The sequence below is a fragment of the Salvelinus alpinus genome, chromosome 18 (genome assembly GCF_045679555.1).
Source record: "Salvelinus alpinus chromosome 18, SLU_Salpinus.1, whole genome shotgun sequence".
Classification (NCBI taxonomy): Eukaryota; Metazoa; Chordata; class Actinopteri; order Salmoniformes; family Salmonidae; genus Salvelinus; species Salvelinus alpinus.
The window spans coordinates 26,843,843-26,862,277 of record NC_092103.1 but is presented as its reverse complement, the minus strand read 5'-3'; the positions used below and the strand labels follow the sequence as shown (position 1 = coordinate 26,862,277).

At 44.6% G+C, this 18,435-nt stretch overlaps 1 protein-coding gene and 1 long non-coding RNA gene across 6 annotated transcripts in view; one reads left to right on the top strand and one right to left on the bottom strand.

Annotated features, from left to right (window-relative positions):
- Positions 1–18,435, bottom strand: part of pik3r1 (phosphoinositide-3-kinase, regulatory subunit 1 (alpha)) — a 55,742-nt gene that overhangs the window by 14,684 nt on the left and 22,623 nt on the right. For 2 of the 4 annotated variants that reach the window (XM_071350835.1, XM_071350837.1), the window contains 5 exons: positions 8,143–8,235; positions 6,262–6,336; positions 4,634–4,765; positions 3,450–3,690; positions 3,027–3,109 (listed from right to left, as the gene is read on the bottom strand). In XM_071350835.1, coding sequence (XP_071206936.1) covers positions 3,027–3,109; positions 3,450–3,690; positions 4,634–4,765; positions 6,262–6,336; positions 8,143–8,235 — 624 coding nt within the window. Of the gene's footprint in view, positions 281–3,026; positions 3,110–3,449; positions 3,691–4,633; positions 4,766–6,261; positions 6,337–8,142; positions 8,236–18,435 lie in introns of those variants that run through there. The other 2 variants (XM_071350836.1, XM_071350839.1) reach the window with 2 other exon arrangements.
- On the top strand, positions 1,961–17,994 carry LOC139544088 (uncharacterized). 2 transcript variants are annotated; one of them, XR_011668802.1, is made up of 3 exons: positions 1,961–2,170; positions 3,467–3,728; positions 15,915–17,994. It is a non-coding gene; the product is annotated as an uncharacterized lncRNA (long non-coding RNA). The 2 variants fall into 2 exon arrangements; XR_011668801.1 differs by having other exon boundaries at positions 3,461–3,728.

The window sequence follows — 18,435 nt, the reverse complement described above, 5'->3', positions numbered from 1 at the left end:
GCACCAGTGGTGTCTCCACTATGAACTTTGTTTCGTTCCCCCCAAAACGATGTACAAAATCCAAACAGATAGAGCTCTAGATCGAACACTCAAGTCCTCCTGAAAAGTTCCATTCTGTGGCTTTATCTGGATTCTTTTAGTTTAGTTCTCAGGGAAGATGACAGCCTGTTCCGCGGTACTTCATTAAATCCAGGTAATCCGGTAACTCTTGGGAGGCAGGTGCAGCATGCGACCGCTTGCTTGCCTGCTCTGCTTTCCTGACTGCCTGGCTTACTCCTTGGTCTGGCGCAGGTGGTGTGAGTGAGGGAGGGAAGCGTGCCTCTCTGTACCTCTCTCACTCTACCTCACCCCTCTCTCGCTCTCCCCCTCGCTAACCCACCCCAGTCTCCCACTCTTTCCCTTGCTCTCTACCTCCCACTTTCTCTACCCGCCTTCTCTTTCTCGCTCTACCCTCTTTCTCGCTCTACCCCCCCGCCTCTCGCGACCCACCCCTCTCCTCTCCCCTTGCTCTTCCCACCCCTCTCTCCTGCTATCTACCCCCCCTCACACCCCTTCTCTCTTAAAACCCCCTCTCACTCTCCCAACCCACCCCCCCATCCTCTCCCGACTACCCTCTACCCTCCTCTTTCTCTCTCTCTGGGCGCGTTGGGGCCGCTGGTTGGTTAATGACTAGCTGAGCTGCTGCCCCGGTGTTGGCCCTGCATGCCCATTCTGAAACCTGGCCACAGTGCCGACCGAGTCTTTGTGCGTGTCCCTCTCCGTGTTTGAAAGGAAGGGAGTAGGGAGAGTGTTCAGTCTTATGATTAACTCGCACAGGTTCAGATATTTGCTGAGCTGGGCACTTTGGTGCTGGGAGGGATGTGTGGAGGGAGGGGTTAGAGGGGGGTTTGTGGCCCAAGGAAGTAGGAGCAGCCACTGGGCTAACAAAAGGTGCTCTGTGGAACAGACCCAGTTTCCAGCCAACTAAATCTAAGTAGGCCTTTGGCTGATTACTTAAAATAGGCCCCCAGTAACTGGGAGGCACACAGACACTCACACACAGGCAGGTTATCATTCAGAGAAACACGCATGTGCAGACAGTAAACACAAACACGCTTTCGTAGAAAGTCTCCCATGCTCTCAAAGACAAACACACAGTCACACACAGGTGATGTTAAACGGTTCAAATTTGACACAACTGACCACCAAACGGCTCCCCTCCCAAGTTCAACCTGCCTAGCATGTGTGTATATGTGTGTGTCTGTGCATGGAACATAGTATGTTTGTGTGTGTGAGCATACGAGTGTTCATTCACACAGGAAGGGACATGGCTGGTTCAGCAGAAAGAGAAGAGTCAAAGCTTGCGGTGTTGAGCTTGCTATTGCCCGCCCGGCCAGCCTCCCCCGTCAGTCTACCTCCATCCCTGTCGGCCCATTGCTCCTGCAGGTGCGAACTCCTGACAGCGGCCCATGCGAGGGGGACGTTATAAATAGTCCCAAACAGGTAATAAAACGTTTCAACAGTCACAGCCAGGCACTGGGCCTGCCCACCAAAAGCAGTTTTAACTAGCGACTGTAAAAACCCAACTGTGCCAAGCAAACGGTCTGCAGTCCAACACCATGGCCTGCTGGAGTCTAGAGAACGCTAGGCCACTTTACTGGTTAGATGAAAAATAAAAAGCACATTCTATTGCTTTTTCTTTTTTTATACAATATAGGGTATTATTCCTTCATGGCCTGAATTTATCAAATGTTCAAAATTCAGTTTGTGCATTTCTGGCCACGGTAAAAGGTCTTACATAATTAATCAAGAGTAGCCTACTTCACTGCACATGTAGGATGGAATTCACCTAGAGCCCTGTAACCTCAACTACTTTCACTTTGATCAACACGCCACTGATTTCCTGCTCGAGAGGAAGGAGGCTCTATCCTGGGCTACAAACCAAAAATGAACAACTCATTTTTACACAATACCATTTTAGACCCCATCATTGAGACTACCATGGGTTAACAATAAACTCCTGCAGCCTAAGCTATATGCTGCAATTTGCATAACTGTTTTGATGAGTCAAGCTAGTTCCTCCCCATCCCAGAAGAATGCTCTGCAGGTTCCATCGCCAAGTCACAATGAAAGATGTGTGACACAAACACAGCCAAGCCAAGATTCTGGTATTAAAGATTGCGTTAAAAATGTGAGTAAAAAAATTCAGCTATTCTAAATTAAAAGGCTGATATTTAAGCAATAAGGCCAGAGGGGGTGGTATATGGCCAATATAACACGACTAAGGGTTGTTCTTGTTGTTATGCAAGCCAAATTCTAGGCTAGAAGCAAGGAGAAATAATGTGTTTAATAAAACCCTTATTGCTTTTCTTTTGTCATTTGCTGTGGTATATCAAAAATAGTGTAGTGATACTTCAAATAGAACAGTAAACGTGGATTTTTGTGTCATACCCATGATATTGTCGATATACAGACGGGTGGAATGGTGTTTTAGCCAATCAGCATCCAGGATCCAAACTACCCAGTTTATAAATGAAGACAGGCTAATTGCAGCCAATTTGCAAACATTGACTGGCATATAACAATAAAGCCTTTTAAACAAGTGCAGAAAACCTTAACTAAAGCTGTAATAAACAGAGCCAGCCAGGTATGCGATGGGGCAGCTTTTGCCCCACAATGGAGGCTTTTCCCCATGCAGTGCAGCCAGTACATCCTGTGCTCTGTGCTACTGCTAGAGTGCGAGTCCCCGTGTGGCTCTACAGGCTAAGAACAGCCCAGGTTCCCTGCTGTTCCCCTCGGCTCCCGCACTCAGTCAGTCAGTAACTACCATGGGCTTAGCGCCACTGCAGTCTTAATATATGCACTTAGGCCATTCTCTCAATGCCCCTCAATAACAAAGTACAGTATGTGAGTGTAAATAATTTCACAGAGGAAGAGATGGGCATTCATATGGCTTTAAATATAGTTGTTCTGTATCTCTGCATACACCCCCAACCAGAACTTTAACAGATGACGAATAATAGAAAAGGACAATGTGTGTTTCTTACCTGGAGCCGCCTGTGCTTCTGTCCATTCGCTAGTCACAAGGGTCTCAATGATCTTGATGTGAGCATCCGGGCTGGGCTCGCAGCTGATGAAAGAGTGAAAAAATAAGAAAAAAGTCAAATAGAGTCAGCAATTCTCAGGCCAGCTGACTGGCCCTGCTGTTGTGATTAATGTGTGCATGATCTTGCTCCATCTTAATCACTCTCTAACTGATGGGACTTCAAGCATGGCTGATTTAATTGCAACAGCACAGCTGGCAAATAGAAAAGCTTCTCAACCTAAATCCTTTCACCGCAAATGTGTGTGTCAGTGAGAGTGTGTGTGTGTGTGTGTGTGTGTGTGTGTCAGTGAGTGTGAGTGTAGGCTGCTTGCCTGAGAGTGTGTTTCCTTGAGTATATAAAAAGTGTCTGGCTGTCTGTGCACACCTGTCTGTGAGGGCCAGTCCCTCTCTCTCCTCCACCCACCTGGCAGCCTGCTGTCTGAAGAGCATGGGGCTGAAGATCTCGCCCAGGGCGTGGGAGCTGAGCAGGTTCTTGGGCGCGTTGTGGCACACCCGGGACCAGTGGCGCAGCAGGCAGTGGAAGGTGAGCCAGTACTGGGCTGGCAGGCTGGGCGTGCTGGCGATGCGACGCAGCAGCTGGGCACACTCCTTGGGGCTCTGCACCTCTGTGGGACCAACACACACACGGGTGTCAGAGAGGGAGGTATGTCATACATACACATGTTTCTATGTGCTAACACTTACGCAGGTTACGCACAAATTCATTGATAGAGATCACAGAGGGAGATATACACAATGCATTGCCACACATGTATGACTTTGAATGTGTGCCAGGTACGCTGCAGGCTACGCACTAACAAAACCCTTCAAAAAGCTCCCGCAGTTAAAGCTACAGTGGTGCTAGCAGACTTCCCTTCGACCAATGGGGTGGCAGAAAAAGGAGCCCTGTGCTCAGTAATCGGGTTAGACAACCGCATTGAGATTGTGTGTGATCAACAATGAGTGGAGTGCAAGGTACACTTGCAGGTGATTGGCTAGCACTGAGATAAACTTGTGTAAGTTGCTATTAACAACAGAGATCCTGTTTCTGGCCATGTGACAAAAAAATTACTCTGAGATAGCACTGAAGAACATAAGACAGAGATAAGGAAAGCCTGCTGTGACTGTGTGTGTGTGTGTGTGTGTGTGTGTGTGTGTGTGTGTGTGTGTGTGTGTGTGTGTGTGTGTGTGTGTGTGTGTGTGTGTGGATATTGACACTAGCTCTAGGTACTGTGGGTTCCCTCTCCAAGGTACAGAGTGTTCAGCAGCCCGGCCAGTGGTAGATTAGGTTAGGACTGCTGCTGTAGGCCAATAATTAACTAGACACCGTACCTTTGGGTTGAGGCACGTTCCACTGAAAGTGATTGCTGAGAGCAACAAACAAATTGAATGAACAGCAACCTCTAACCGACATGCTGATTTGGACATGACCCATTTTCTAGTAGAACATTGACAGGAAGGAAACAGTAGGTGCTATAGAATATTGGTTATGTGATTGTGTGTACATCATGTGGTGTAGACTGATGATTGTATGGCAGTGTTACAGTCACAGTGTGTGTGTAAGAGTACCTTGGGCGGTGTGGACCAGCTGAGTGTAGATGGCCGGTGGGATGACAGGCTGGGGAAGATCCTGCAGGTACCGACGTAGACCGTCACACAGCATCTGCAGGTCCATCTGGTCCAGGTCTGCTGACGGAGGATCTGAATAGAACCACACACCATTAGATCAAAGTCAAACAGTTTTTCCCCCAAAGAATTGCACACAAAGTCAAATAACATTGAATTTGGGTGGATATACAGTGCATTCGAAAAGTATTCAGACCTCTTGACTTTTCCACATTTTGTGGAACCCATAATGACAGGTTTAGTAATGTTTGCAAAATATATATACCTTATTTATATAATTATTCAGACCCTTTGCTATGCGACTCGAAATTGAGCTCAGGTGAATCCTGTTTCCATTGATCATCCTTGAGATGTTTCTACAACTTGGAGTCCACCTGTGGTAAATTCAATTGATTGGACATGATTTGGAAAGGCACACACTTGTTTATATAAAAGTTTGCACAGTTGACAGTGCATGTCAGATCAAACACCAAGCCATGAGGTTGAAGGAATTGTCCATAGAGCTCCGAGACAGGATTGTGTCGAGAGACAGATCTGGGGGAGGGTACCAAAACATTTCTGCAGCATTAAAGGTCCCCAAGAACACAGTGGCCTCCATCATTCTTAAATGGAAGAGGTTATGAACCACCAAGACTCTTCTAAGACCTTGACCAAGAACCCGATGGTCACTGACAGAGCTCTAGAGTTCCTCTGTGGAGATCGGGGAACCTTCCATTAGGACAACCATCTCTGCAGCACTCCACCAATCAGGCCTTTATGGTAGAGTGGCCAGACGGAAGCTACTCCCCACTAAAAAGGCACATGTTAGCCCACTTGGAGTTTGCCAAAAGGGACACAAAGGACTCCCAGACCATGAGAAACAAGATTCTCTGGTATGATGAAACCAAGATTGAACTCTTTGACCTGAATGTGTCCGCTCAACACCTGGCCAATACCATCCCTACGGTGAAACATCGGTGGCAGCATCATGCAGTGGGGATGTTTTTCAGCGGCAGGGACTGGGAGACTAGTCAGGAACAAGGGGGAAATGAATGGTGCTAAGTACAGAGATCCTTGATGAAAACCTGCGCTAGAGCACTCAGGACCTTAGACTGGGGCGAAGGTTCACCTTCCAACAGGACAGCGACCCTAAGCACAAAGCCAAGACAACGCATGAGTGGCTTCGGGACAAGTATCTGAATGTCCTTGAGCGGCCCAGCCAGAGCCCGATCAAACGAAAATAGCTGTGCAGCGACACTCCCCATCCAGCCTGACAGACCTTGAAAGGATCTGCAGAGAAAATCCCCAATACAGGTGTGCCAAGCTTGGAGCTTCATACCCAAGAAGACTCGAGGCTGTAATCGCTGCCAAAGGTGCTTCAACAAAGTACTGAGTAAAGGGTCTAAATACTTAATTAAATGTTCTATTTCTAAACTGTTTTTGCTTTGTCATTGAGGTATGTGTGTAGATTGAAGAGGGAAAAAACAATTTAATACATTTTCGAATAAGGCTGTAACTTAACAAAATGTGGAAAAAGTCAAGGGGTCTGAATACTTTGTGAATGCACAGTGATAAACATGAACTCTGCTCACCAGTGTCAAAGCACTGTCTAACATCCCGTCCACCATCGGCTGTGAAGGTCCTGTACAGTGTTGGGTTGTCCAGACCTACACAGAATCAAGCAGCACATGATAAGCCACTAGCTTAGATGCAACTACTTAACTTCTCTAGGATAGGGGGCAGCATTTTCACGTTTGGATGAAAAGCATACCCAAATTCAACTGCCAGCTACTCATCCCCAGAAGATAAGATAAGCATAGTATTAGTAGATTTTGATAGAAAACACTCTGACATTTCTAAAACTGTTTGAATCATGTCTGTGAGTATAACAGAACTTATTTAGCAGGCGAAACCCTGAGGACAAACCATTCAGATTTCTATTTTTCTTTTTTTGAGGTCACTCTCTTTTCAATGGATTTTCATTGGGAATCCAGATTTCTAATTGACCTTCTTGCAGTTCCTACCGCTTCCACTGGATGTCAACAGTCTTTAGAAATTGGTTGAGGTTTTTTCCTTTGTGTAATGAAGAAGTACGGCCTTCCAGAACGAGGGTCACTTAAAGTGTACTGTTTGTTAGAGGCGCGTGACCAGAAAGCTAGCTACAGTTTGTTTAAATCCTGTATTGAACACAGATCATCCCATCTTCAATTTTATCGATTATTTACATTAAAAAATACTTAAAGTTGTATTACAAAAGTAGTTTGAAATGTTTTGGCAAAGTTTACAGGTAACTTTTAAGATATTTTGTAGTAACGTTGCAGAAGTTGAAACCGGTGTTTTTCTGGATATATTTTTCCAAATAAATGGACATTTTGGATATATATCGACGGAATTAATCGAACAAAAGGACCATTTGTGATGTTTATGGGACATATTGGAGTGCCAACAACAGAAGCTCGTCAAAGGTAAGGCATAAATTATATTTTTATTTCTGCGTTTTGTGTTGTGCCTGCAGGGTTGAAATATGCTTCTCTCTGTTTACTCTGTTGCTATCCTCATAATAGCATCGTTTGGTTTTGCCGAAAAACCTATTTGAATTCTGACATGTTGGCTGGATTCACAACAAGTGTAGCTTTAATTTGGTATCTTTTTTGTGTGACTTCATGAAAGTTAGATTTTTATAGTAATTTATTTGAATATGGCGCTCTGCATTTTTACTGGCTTTTGGCCAAGTGGGACGTTAGCGTCCCACATATCCCAGAGAAGTTAAATTCCTAGACAGTCATAAAATCACTATAAAAAGGCCTTCCGATTTATTTAAGTATAAAAACATTCAAGGAATAAAGCGCACTACAAGCTACCAGACCTAGTCTCAGGGATGGCTAACTGAAAATCCATTCAATCTCCACTGAGTTAGGTAAACCTGCTTTTAGTTTCTTTGCACCTCACTTGTGGAATATCCTCCCGAACTCTCTCAAATTGGATATTATGATGCCTCTGGAGAGCTACCCTTTAGGTTTTCGCTCCAACCCCAGTTGTAACTAACGTGATTCATCTTATCAACCAGCTAAGTGTGAGAATCAGGAGCGCTAGATTAATAGGGTTGGAGCAAAAATCTACTGGGATGGTAGCTCTCCAGGAACAGGGTTGGAAAGCCCTACTATAGGGCAATTCAGACGGCTGATTAATGACTTTTTTTATTGAAGAATGTGTTTTGTTTTCTATGATTGTGTTTTGTATCCCTGTTCTGCTTTTCATAGTGTATAGATTTTGGAATATTATTGTAATTACAGGGCTCTTCAGACCAAATAGACCTTATCTCAGCATGACTTCTTGTCAAAATAAAGGTTAAATAAATAATTACATAAGTAACTGAAACCATGTTGTTGATACACGAGGGGTGGATCTTCTAGAATGTAAATCTAGGAAATGTTTAGATGACCAGTGTGGGTGTGTGCTAGTCCATTGTGTACCTTTCTTCTCGATGGCCTCCAGCAGCCTGGCCAGCATGGGAGGAGCCGTCTCTGGGAGGGCAAACTGCTCTGTCAGGTCCAGGAGGGTGGAGCCTGGAAAACGAGAGAAGAGAGGAATAGCGGTTCAGTCATTTTCACTTAAAAAAAGGTAGTTTTAGGATTCAATCGATAACAATTATGGAGGCTAACAAAGAGTGAGAGAGGAAAGGGGATAAGTTGTTGAGGGTTAATTTTATTTCAACATTTCAGGAAGTGCATTGAAATGCAGTACATTAATTGAAAAATGCCCGACCCTGGTTTAACCAAGCCCTGGATGGTCATAGGTAACGGAGTCAATTCCTCCAACCCTCTCTAACACAACACAAAGGGGTCAATTTTGGGCCTCCACTTCAATCCCACCACGATGGTCTCCACCCACACCCCTCGCCCTCAGGCAGCCTATTAAGGCAGCCTATTAATATATCAATCCCACGTTGCACTGCATTCACATGGTGTGCCTTTTAAAAATGGTCAGGAAAGGAGATTTGGGACTGCAGCGCTACTTCAAAAAGGTATTGCAGACACCAGACCAAAGGACCGATGGAGAGACAAAAAGGCAACTGTGCAAAACCGAACGATTCAGGTTGGAGAGGTGCCGAGCAGTAGGATACCATGAAGGTAGCGTTGGGGTGAACCAAGGGGCTAAGCAAACACCATGTGATATGCATAAGGCAAGCCAGGTCTGAGGCTTTGCCCCCCCCACCCCACTTTTTTCATTAGATCTTAGCATCCAGGTGTGGACATGAAAGGGTCTGTGGGCTGGCACCGATTTTATTTGGATTTGCAAAAAGGTTATTTTGAAAGAGCACCTTTCTGAAAGGCCCAACTGTTTGAGGATTTCAGTCTGCAGTTTCAAACGCAGACGACCATGAATGGAGCCCCTTTCACGGTTTCCCTTTATTTCACTAATTAAGAGATGGAGAGCATCTAAAATAAAATAAATACATCTCAGAAGATTTCAAAGGGTTCCAATATTAAGGCAATGTAGTGGCATTGCCTACATGTGTATTTATCCTATTGTTTTTAACAAACAAATGTCAATTATTGCTCTACCCTTTTTAGTAAAACGGGCACGAAACCGGGCATCTAGAGTAGCCATCTACGCATACACACCGGTCATTAGCCTGGAAACGTTCTCTCCCCCATTAGGCTGCTTACTTGCCTAAATAATGATCTGCCATATTTTAACGCTACGTCCTCGTTAGCGCACCGAACGCTGTGGATAACGCTGTCCGGTTGTATGTGAACCAACTGGATTAGCAGGGAGAAAGACCTTCAGCTACTAGACACGCTAAACCCTGTGTAGGCTAAAGAGACTAGAGGTCGACCGATTAATCGGAATGGCCGATTAATTAGGGCAATCAGTAATCTGTCTTTTTTTTTTTACACCTTTATTTAACTAGGCAAGTCAGTTAAGAACACATTCTTATTTTCAATGATAGCCTAGGAACGGTGGGTTAACTGCCTTGTTCAGAGGCAGAACGACAGATTTTTACCTTGTCAGCTCGGGGATTCGTTTTTGCAACCTTCCGGTTACTAGTCCAACGCTCCAACCACCTGCCTTACATTGCACTCCATGAGGAGCCTGTGTGGCAGGCTGACTACTTGTTACGCGAGGGCAGCAAGAAGCCAAGGTAAGTTGCTAGCTAGCATTAAACTTATCTTATAAAAAACAATCAATCTTAACATAATCACTAGTTAACTACACATGGTTGATGATATTACAAGTTTATCTAGCGTGTCCTGCGTTGCATATAATCAATGCGGTGCCTGTTAATTTCGCATTGAATCACAGCCTACTTTGGACAAACGGGTGATGATTTAACAAGCGCATTTGCGAAAAAAAGCACTGTCGTTGCACCAATGCACCTAACCATAAACATCAATGCCTTTCTTTAAAATCAATACACAAGTATATATTTTTAAACCTGCATACAGTGGGGAGAACAAGTATTTGATAACCTGCAAAATCGGCAGTGTACCTATGATATAAAATTACAGACCTCTACATGCTTTGTAATTAGGAAAACCTGCAAAATCGGCAGTGTATCAAATACTTGTTCTCCCCACTGTATTTAGTTAATATTGCCTGCTAACATTAATTTCTTATAACTAGGGAAATTGTGTCACTTCTCTTGCGTTCCGTGCAAGCAGTCAGGGTATATGCAGCAGTTTGGGCAACCTGGCTCATTGCAAACTGTGTGAAGTCCATTTATTCCTAACAAAGGCCGTAATTAATTTGACAGAATTGTACATAATTATGACATAACATTGACGGTTGTACAATATAACAGCAATATTTAGACTTAGGGATGCCATCCGTTAGATAAAATACGGAACGGTTCCGTATTTCACTGAAAGAAGAAAAGTTTTGTTTTCGAAATGATAGTTTCCCGGATTTGACCATTTTAATGACCAAAGGCTCGTATTTCTGTGTGTTATGTTATAATTAAATCTATGATTTGATAGAGCAGTCTGACTTAGCGGTGGTAGGCACCAGCAGGCTCGTAAGCATTCATTCAAACAATACTTTCGCGTGTTTGCCAGCAGCTCTTCGGAATGCTTCAAGCGCTGTTTATGACTTCAAGCCTATCAACTCCCGAGATTAGGCTGGTGTAACTGATGTGAAATGGCTAGCTAGTTAGCGGGGTGCGCACTAATAGCGTTTCAATCGGTGACGTCACTCGCTCTGAGACTTGGAGTAGTTGTTCCCCTTGCTCTGCATGGGTAACGCTGCTTCGAGGGTGGCTGTTGTGGATGTGTTCCTGGTTCGAGCCCAGGTAGGAGCGAGGAGAGGGACGGAAGCTATACTGTTACACTGGCTATATTAAAGTGCCTATAAGAACATCCAATAGTCAAAGGTATATGAAATACAAATCGTATAGAGAGAAATAGTCCTATAATTCCTATAATAACTACAACCTAAAACTTCTTACCTGGGAATATTGAAGACTCATGTTAAAAGGAACCACCAGCTTTCATACGTTCTGAGCAAGGAACTTAAACGTTAGCTTTTTTACATGGCACATATTGCACGTTTACTTTCTTCTCCAACACTTTGTACTTGCATCATTTAAACAAAATTGAACAGTTTTCATTATTTATTTGAGGCTAAATTGATTTTTTTGATATTAAGTTAAGTGTTCATTCAGTTGTTGTAATTGTCATTATTACAAATAAATTAAATTTAAAAAAAATAAAAAATTGGCAGATTAATTGGTATCGGCTTTTTTTGGTCCTCCAGTAATCGGTATCGGCGTTGAAAAATCATAATCGGTCGACCTCTAAAAGAGACAACCGTCATCTGGAAGACACAGTGTGGACCGCACCACACGGACCAGAAAGCGAGTCGTTTTCTCAGAAGCAGTGAACTTTGAGGTACTGGAACACCAACGTTTCCCCAAATAGAGAGCTAGGCATCCAGTGCCACCTCTGCATGACCCAGACAGACATCCTACACTGCTGTCCCTCTACTGCCAAAGCCCTGCCTGCATCGGCCTCCCGCTTCTGGGAAACTCACTTCACAACCAGGGGCTAAATTTACACCTGGCCTCAGTGCTGCTAAAAGTAAATATGCAGAATAACAAGCCTAGCCAGGCCTAGATACAATCATGTTCTATTTTTTTTCCAACTTATCTACAATCATATTCTAGCATTCCTAGATTATAGATAAGACTGCATTTACCATTGTGATAACTATAGTAAGATACCTTGTGTTCTTAAAAGTGAAATGCTACCTCTGTGTGCTCATCTGTACAGACACACACTGATTTTAGTATCATAGTTTTGAGTAGACCTATATCAGCTTTCACAAAATGATTTTCTACGATATAATATAGATAGATACTATGACTCCAAGTAACAATTTATTTTTATTTTTTATTTATTTATTTTTTATAAAATTGGTTGGTGGACATTCCCTCAAACCGCAGTACTATTCAAAGTGTCCTGTATCTGGGACTGTGTTTATTTACTCTATCCATAGCAGCCCTGTGAGTGACACGGGGAGGGGGAAGATAAAGTTGTTTCTCAGTACCATCTGCGCAACCTGATAGTTCCAATGCCGACGGGCCGGTGTCGAGTGACACAGAAAATGACAGAAATGTTCAGGCCGATCAGTTGGTGATTTCCATGAGGCACTGCCACGAGACCAAGAAACAGAGCAGAAGGGATCTAATGAAGGCAGAGGTGCAGCGAGCGAGAGGGGCAGCGAGAGAGAGAGAGAGAGCGCGCGAGAGGGGCAGCGAGAGAGAGAGAGCGGGGCGGCGCGAGAGAGCGAGCGGGGCGGCGCGAGAGCGAGCAGGGCGGCGCGAGAGAGCGAGCGGGGCGGCGCGAGAGAGCGAGCGAGCAAGAGGGGGGCGGCGAGCAAGAGGGGGAGAGCGAGGAGAGAGAGCGGGGCGGCGCGAGAGCGGGGCGGCGCGAGAAAGAGAGGGGCGGCGCGAGAGCGGGGCGGCGCGAGAGAGAGAGAGGGGCGGCGCGAGAGAGAGAGAGGGGCGGCGCGAGAGAGAGAGAGGGGCGGCGCGAGAGAGAGAGAGGGGCGGCGCGAGAGAGAGAGGGGCGGCGCGAGAGAGAGAGGGGCGGCGCGAGAGAGAGAGGGGCGGCGCGAGAGAGAGAGGGGCGGCGCGAGAGAGAGAGGGGCGGCGCGAGAGAGAGAGGGGCGGCGCGAGAGAGAGAGGGGCGGCGCGAGAGAGAGAGGGGCGGCGCGAGAGAGAGAGGGGCGGCGCGAGAGAGAGAGTGGGGCGGCGCGAGAGAGAGAGTGGGGCGGCGCGAGAGAGAGAGTGGGGCGGCGCGAGAGAGAGAGTGGGGCGGCGCGAGAGAGAGAGTGGGGCGGCGCGAGAGAGAGTGGGGCGGCGCGAGAGAGAGTGGGGCGGCGCGAGAGAGAGTGGGGCGGCGCGAGAGAGAGTGGGGCGGCGCGCGAGAGAGAGTGGGGCGGCGCGAGAGCGCGAGTGGGGCAACGCGAGAGCGCGAGTGGGGCAGCGCGAGTGGGGCAGCGCGAGTGGGGCAGCGCGAGAGGGGCAGCGCGAGAGCGCGAGTGGGGCAGCAAGAGAGGGGCAGCAAGAGAGGGGCAGCAAGAGAGGGGCAGCAAGAGAGGGGCAGCAAGAGAGGGGCAGCAAGAGAGGGGCAGCAAGAGAGCGAGGGGCGAGGAGAGAGAGCGAGGGGCGAGGAGAGAGAGCGAGGGGCGAGGAGAGAGAGAGAGAGGGGCAACCAGATAATAAACTGGTTTATCTATTTAACTTGCTTTCGCTCCTTTGCTCTGCAGAGAGCTAACAAGGAATGCAAACATACAGGTATGGTTAGTCCTTCTGCAGCTTTCAGCGCTGTCTCTCCCACAGTTCAAAAACGAGAAAATTGTTCTATGCCTGCATTATTAGAATGCTTGTGCACATAGCAGAACCCTTCACCCAGGCTTGAGACAATTTCTCAAAGCAAAAAGGATTTTATTTAAAGACACTGCAAGAAAATGTGAATGTTTAAGAGTAGCTGCCTATTGCTAAATAGTTTTTTCCCCCCATTCGGGAATAGCCTACCAAAGAAACTATTGAGGAGCCTATTGAACAAGTCTCCACAAGCCCACGTGTTTAGCAGGATTCCTCATAATATCCCAGAAGGCATCAGCTCAGTTAGCCAGTCAGTCAACCACAGGTTGAGGAAGTCAACGCAGCTGCCACTGGTGCGGCAGGCGTCGGCGGTGTTGGCTACAGGGGAACACTCTCTCCCCAGTTCAAACAGTACCTGTAAACTCCAGTAATGGCTGTGGCCAGGCCAGGGCATGGAACACCAACGACGGACTAAAGATAGTGCACACCTCTGTTAAATGTAAGGTCCCGGTCATGTAACCAGCATTTTCAGAGGTTCTAGTATTTATTTTCTTCTGAGGAGGAGGTTCTGTGGAAAAAGTGTGACTGAAAACTGATGACCATTAGAGCAGCCATAGTGTTAGATGTGTGACTTGAGTCCATGTACTTCAAGGGGCAACTGGGTATAAAAAAAGAATCTGTCCTCAGCGGTTGATGCTTTATTGAAACAATATTTATTTCTCTCAATTATCTGTCAGAAGAGTATTAGAAAGCTATTGGGTGAAATGGCCAGGTCAGTGTGGCTTTTTACTACTATACCAGCATGTGAAATAGGCTATATAACATGGAGTAGCCTTGAGTTTGGACACATGAAATGGGGCTGCAGGCATGAGAAAAGTGAGACTACGTCTCCCCCTGCAGAGAGAAAATAGCAACGCATGGACCTCACTGAGAACCAATGAATAGCCTGTTGCTACACTGGCGGGAAAAAAATAAAATAAAAAAATAAAAATAAAAATGTATTGGTGCTTCGTGCAAAATATTTGGTTCAACTGAAGGTCTATAATAAACCAGTATCATAATGTACAATTTCAAGACTCACAATTACAGATTCCACCAAGAAATTAGACAAATAATGATGACAACCATTGCCATCCAGGCCTATATTTGAACAAAAACAAAAAGAAAACCTGTTTGTTTTAGGCCTACATCAATTGATTCAATCAATAAAGTCCAAAGCATTCCCATTATAAGATATAAGAACCAAACGTCATCTACCTTTGTTTAGCCATTATGAAAAACCACTACAGTACAGAAGAGGGAGGTGTCTGCAGTCTACTTTGATAAACAGATATAGCTAGTGTGATTGATCCATATCACAGTTAGGGTTGCAAAGGGTTGGAAACTTTCCGGTAAATTTCCGTAATTTTCCCAGAAATTTTCCATGGGAAGATAAGCCCTGGAATTTGGGGAATTTTGCTTAAATTCATATTTTCTTGTTGCTTATAACAGTGAACCTTTTTTGTGGGATACACAAGGCAACTCTAGGTCTTGTGGCATATTTGGTTAAACTATAGTGCATTCTTCCATCACATGTACAGTGCACTCTTCCATCCCATGTACAGCTGATTCTCAAGATCTTGCACACTAATGAGATGCTATTGAGCCCACACTACTACACTGTCTGAGCCAAGGATTTAATTTCTAACCAATCATTTCTAACTTGTTAACAATTTCTGCTAGTTAGTTTTTGTTACCATGTGGGTTTTAGCTTGCTTGAGCCTGCTAACTGAGGAGTGTTAACCTTTTGTCAATCTAGGGGGTGCTGTTTCCACTTTGGAAAATATCGTCTCCAAATTAAACTGCCTCATACTCAATTCTTGCTCGTACAATATGCATATTATTATTATGATTGGATAGAAAACACTCTCTAGTTTCTAAAACCGTTTGAATTATTTCTCTGAGTGAAACAGAAGTCATTCTGCAGCTCACTTCCTGTCAAGAAGTGAGATTTCTGAAATGTAGGTCTCTGTTCCAGGGTCGGTTTATAAATTCCCTTATAAGGTATGGGGCTACATGCACTGCATACGCCTTCCCCTAGATGTCAGTAAGCGGTGAGACTTTGAATGGAGCGGATAGCACCATCTGGGGGAGTATAAAACCTCTTGGAACAGAAGTATCGACCTTTTTGACGAGGCGCCTGACGCAGCAGGGACACCGGCATGGCTTCTTCAAAAGCTTTCGGTTTAGCAGTTCTATATCTCCGGCTCTGATTTAATTTGTTTTTTGTCTTAAACTTCATAAGGTAGTTAATTTAAACCGACTTATAGCAGTTTATAGCAGTTTATTGCGATTTTCCTGGATTTCTTTGTGACGCGCTTTCACGAGTTGGACACCTCTCCAGTGGGTGGCTAACGTTAGCGGCTATTTCGACAGGACATCTTTCAACCCAAAGACGATTGTTCTGGAGAAAGGACACCTTGCCCAAGATTCTGATGGAAGCTCAGCTAATAGTAAGCAGTCTTTATGCTGTTAATTCGTACTTATGTTGACAAATGTCAAATAATAATTCCGCCATGAATTATGGTGCGGTCTCGCTTTAGCGCACGCTGTATTGCGCAGTAACGTTAATTTTAAAAATCTAACACAGCGATTGCATTAAGAACTAATTTATCTTTCATTTGCTGTCCAACTTGTATTTTTTAGTCAAGTTTATGAATAGTTTTCGATTAGAATAGGTTCCTCTCCAAGATGGCGCCGGACAGATTTCTTGAAGTTTTGGCCACTATTCACATTGTATAACCACGATTTGTGCCGCTAAATATGCACATTTTCGAACAAACTCTATATGCATTGTGTAATATGATGTTATAGGACTGTCATCTGAAGAATTCTGAGAAGGTTAGTGAAAAAATTAATATCTTTTGGTGACTTATACTAATCGCTATGTTTTTGCTTGAATCAATGCTGTTGTGATGTTTGCTATTGTGGTAAGCTAATATAACAGTCAGTTGGTTATACCTGGAGTACTTCTCCTATCTTATCCAGTGTCCTGTGTGAATTTAAGTATGCTCTCTCTAATTCTCTCGTTCTCTCTTTCTTTCTCTCTCTCGGAGAACCTGAGCCCTAGGACCATACGTCACGGCAAACCGGGCATGATGACTCCTTGCTGTCCCCAGTCCACCTGGCCTTGCTGCTGTTCCAGTTTCAACTGTTCTGCCTGCTGTTATGGAACCCCTACCTGTTCAACTCTTAATGATCGGCTATGAAAAGCCAACTGACTTTTATTCCTGATTATTATTTGACCATGCTTGTCATTTATGAACATTTTGAAAATCTTGGCTCTCTCTAATTCTCTCCTTCTCTCTTTCTTTCTCTCTCTCGGAGGACCGGAGCCCTAGGACCATACGTCAGGACTACAGGGCATGATGACTCCTTGCTGTCCCCAGTCCGCCTGGCCCTGCTGCTATTCCAGTTTCAACTGTTCTGCCTGCGGTTATGGAACCCCTACCTGTCCCAGACCTGCTGTTTTCAATTCTTAATGATCGGCTATGAAAAGCCAACTGACATTTATTCCTGATTATTATTTGACCATGCTTGTCATTTATGAACATTTTGAAAATCTTGGCTCTCTCTAATTCTCTCCTTCTCTCTCTCTTTCTCTCTCTCGGAGGACCTGAGCCCTGGGACCGTGCGTCGGGGCTCCTTGCTGTCCCCAGTCCACCTGGCCTTGCTGCTATTCCAGTTTCAGCTGTTCTGCCTGCGGTTATGGAACCGCCACCTGTCCCGGACCTGCTATTCTCAACTCTTGATGATCGGCTATGAAAAGCCAACTGAAAATTATTCATGATTATTATTTGACCATGCTTGTCACTTATGAACATTTTGAACATCTTGGCATAGTTCTGTTATAATCTCCACCCAGCACAGCCAGAAGAGGACTGGCCACCCCTCATAGCCTGGTTCCTCTCTAGGTTTCTTCCTAGGTTTTGGCCTTTCTAGGGAGTTTTTCCTAGCCACCGTGCTTCTACACCTGCATTGCTTGCTGTTTGGGGTTTTAGGCTGGGTGTCTGTACAGCACTTCGAGATATTAGCTGATGTACGAAGGGCTATATAAAATAAACTTGATTTGATTTGATAACGTTATATTGTGTTTTCGCTGTAAAACACTTAGAAAATCTGAAATATTGTCTGGATTCACAAGATCTGTGTCTTTCAATTGCTGTACGCTGTGTATTTTTAAGAAATGTTTTATGATGAGTAATTAGGTAATATACGTTGCTCTCTGTAGTTATTCTAGTCGCTTTGGTGAGTTTTGTGATAGTGGCTGCAATGGTAAACTATGATTTATACCTGAAATATGCAAATTTTTCTAACAAAACATATGCTATACAATAAATATGTTATCAGACTGTCATCTGATGAAGTTTTTTCTTGGTTAGTGGCTATTTATATCTTTATTTGGTCGAATTTGTGATAGCTACTGATGGAGTAAAAAACTGGTGGAGTAAAAAAATGGTGTCTTTTGCTAACGTGGTTAGCTAATAGATTTACATATTGTGTCTTCCCTGTAAAACATTTTAAAAATCAGAAATGATGGCTGGATTCACAAGATGTGTATCTTTCATCTGGTGTCTTGGACTTGTGATTTAATGATATTTAGATGCTAGTATTTACTTGTGACGCTATGCTAGGCTATGCTAGTCAGCTTTTTTACTGTGGGGGGTGCTCCCGGATCCGGGTTTGGGAGGAATTAGAGGTTAATTCACCTATTTCCATACATATTTCATTTTAAAACATTTATCTTACAAAGAGTTGTACATACATGGAATTGTATTTAGGGTTTTTGACTCATTTTTTTCTAATCTCTACAGGAAAATGCCACGGGCACTATCTGATGTGTGGAGACATTTCACTGCAGCTAATGTAGAAGGAAAAGTTGTGTAAATTTGCAAAT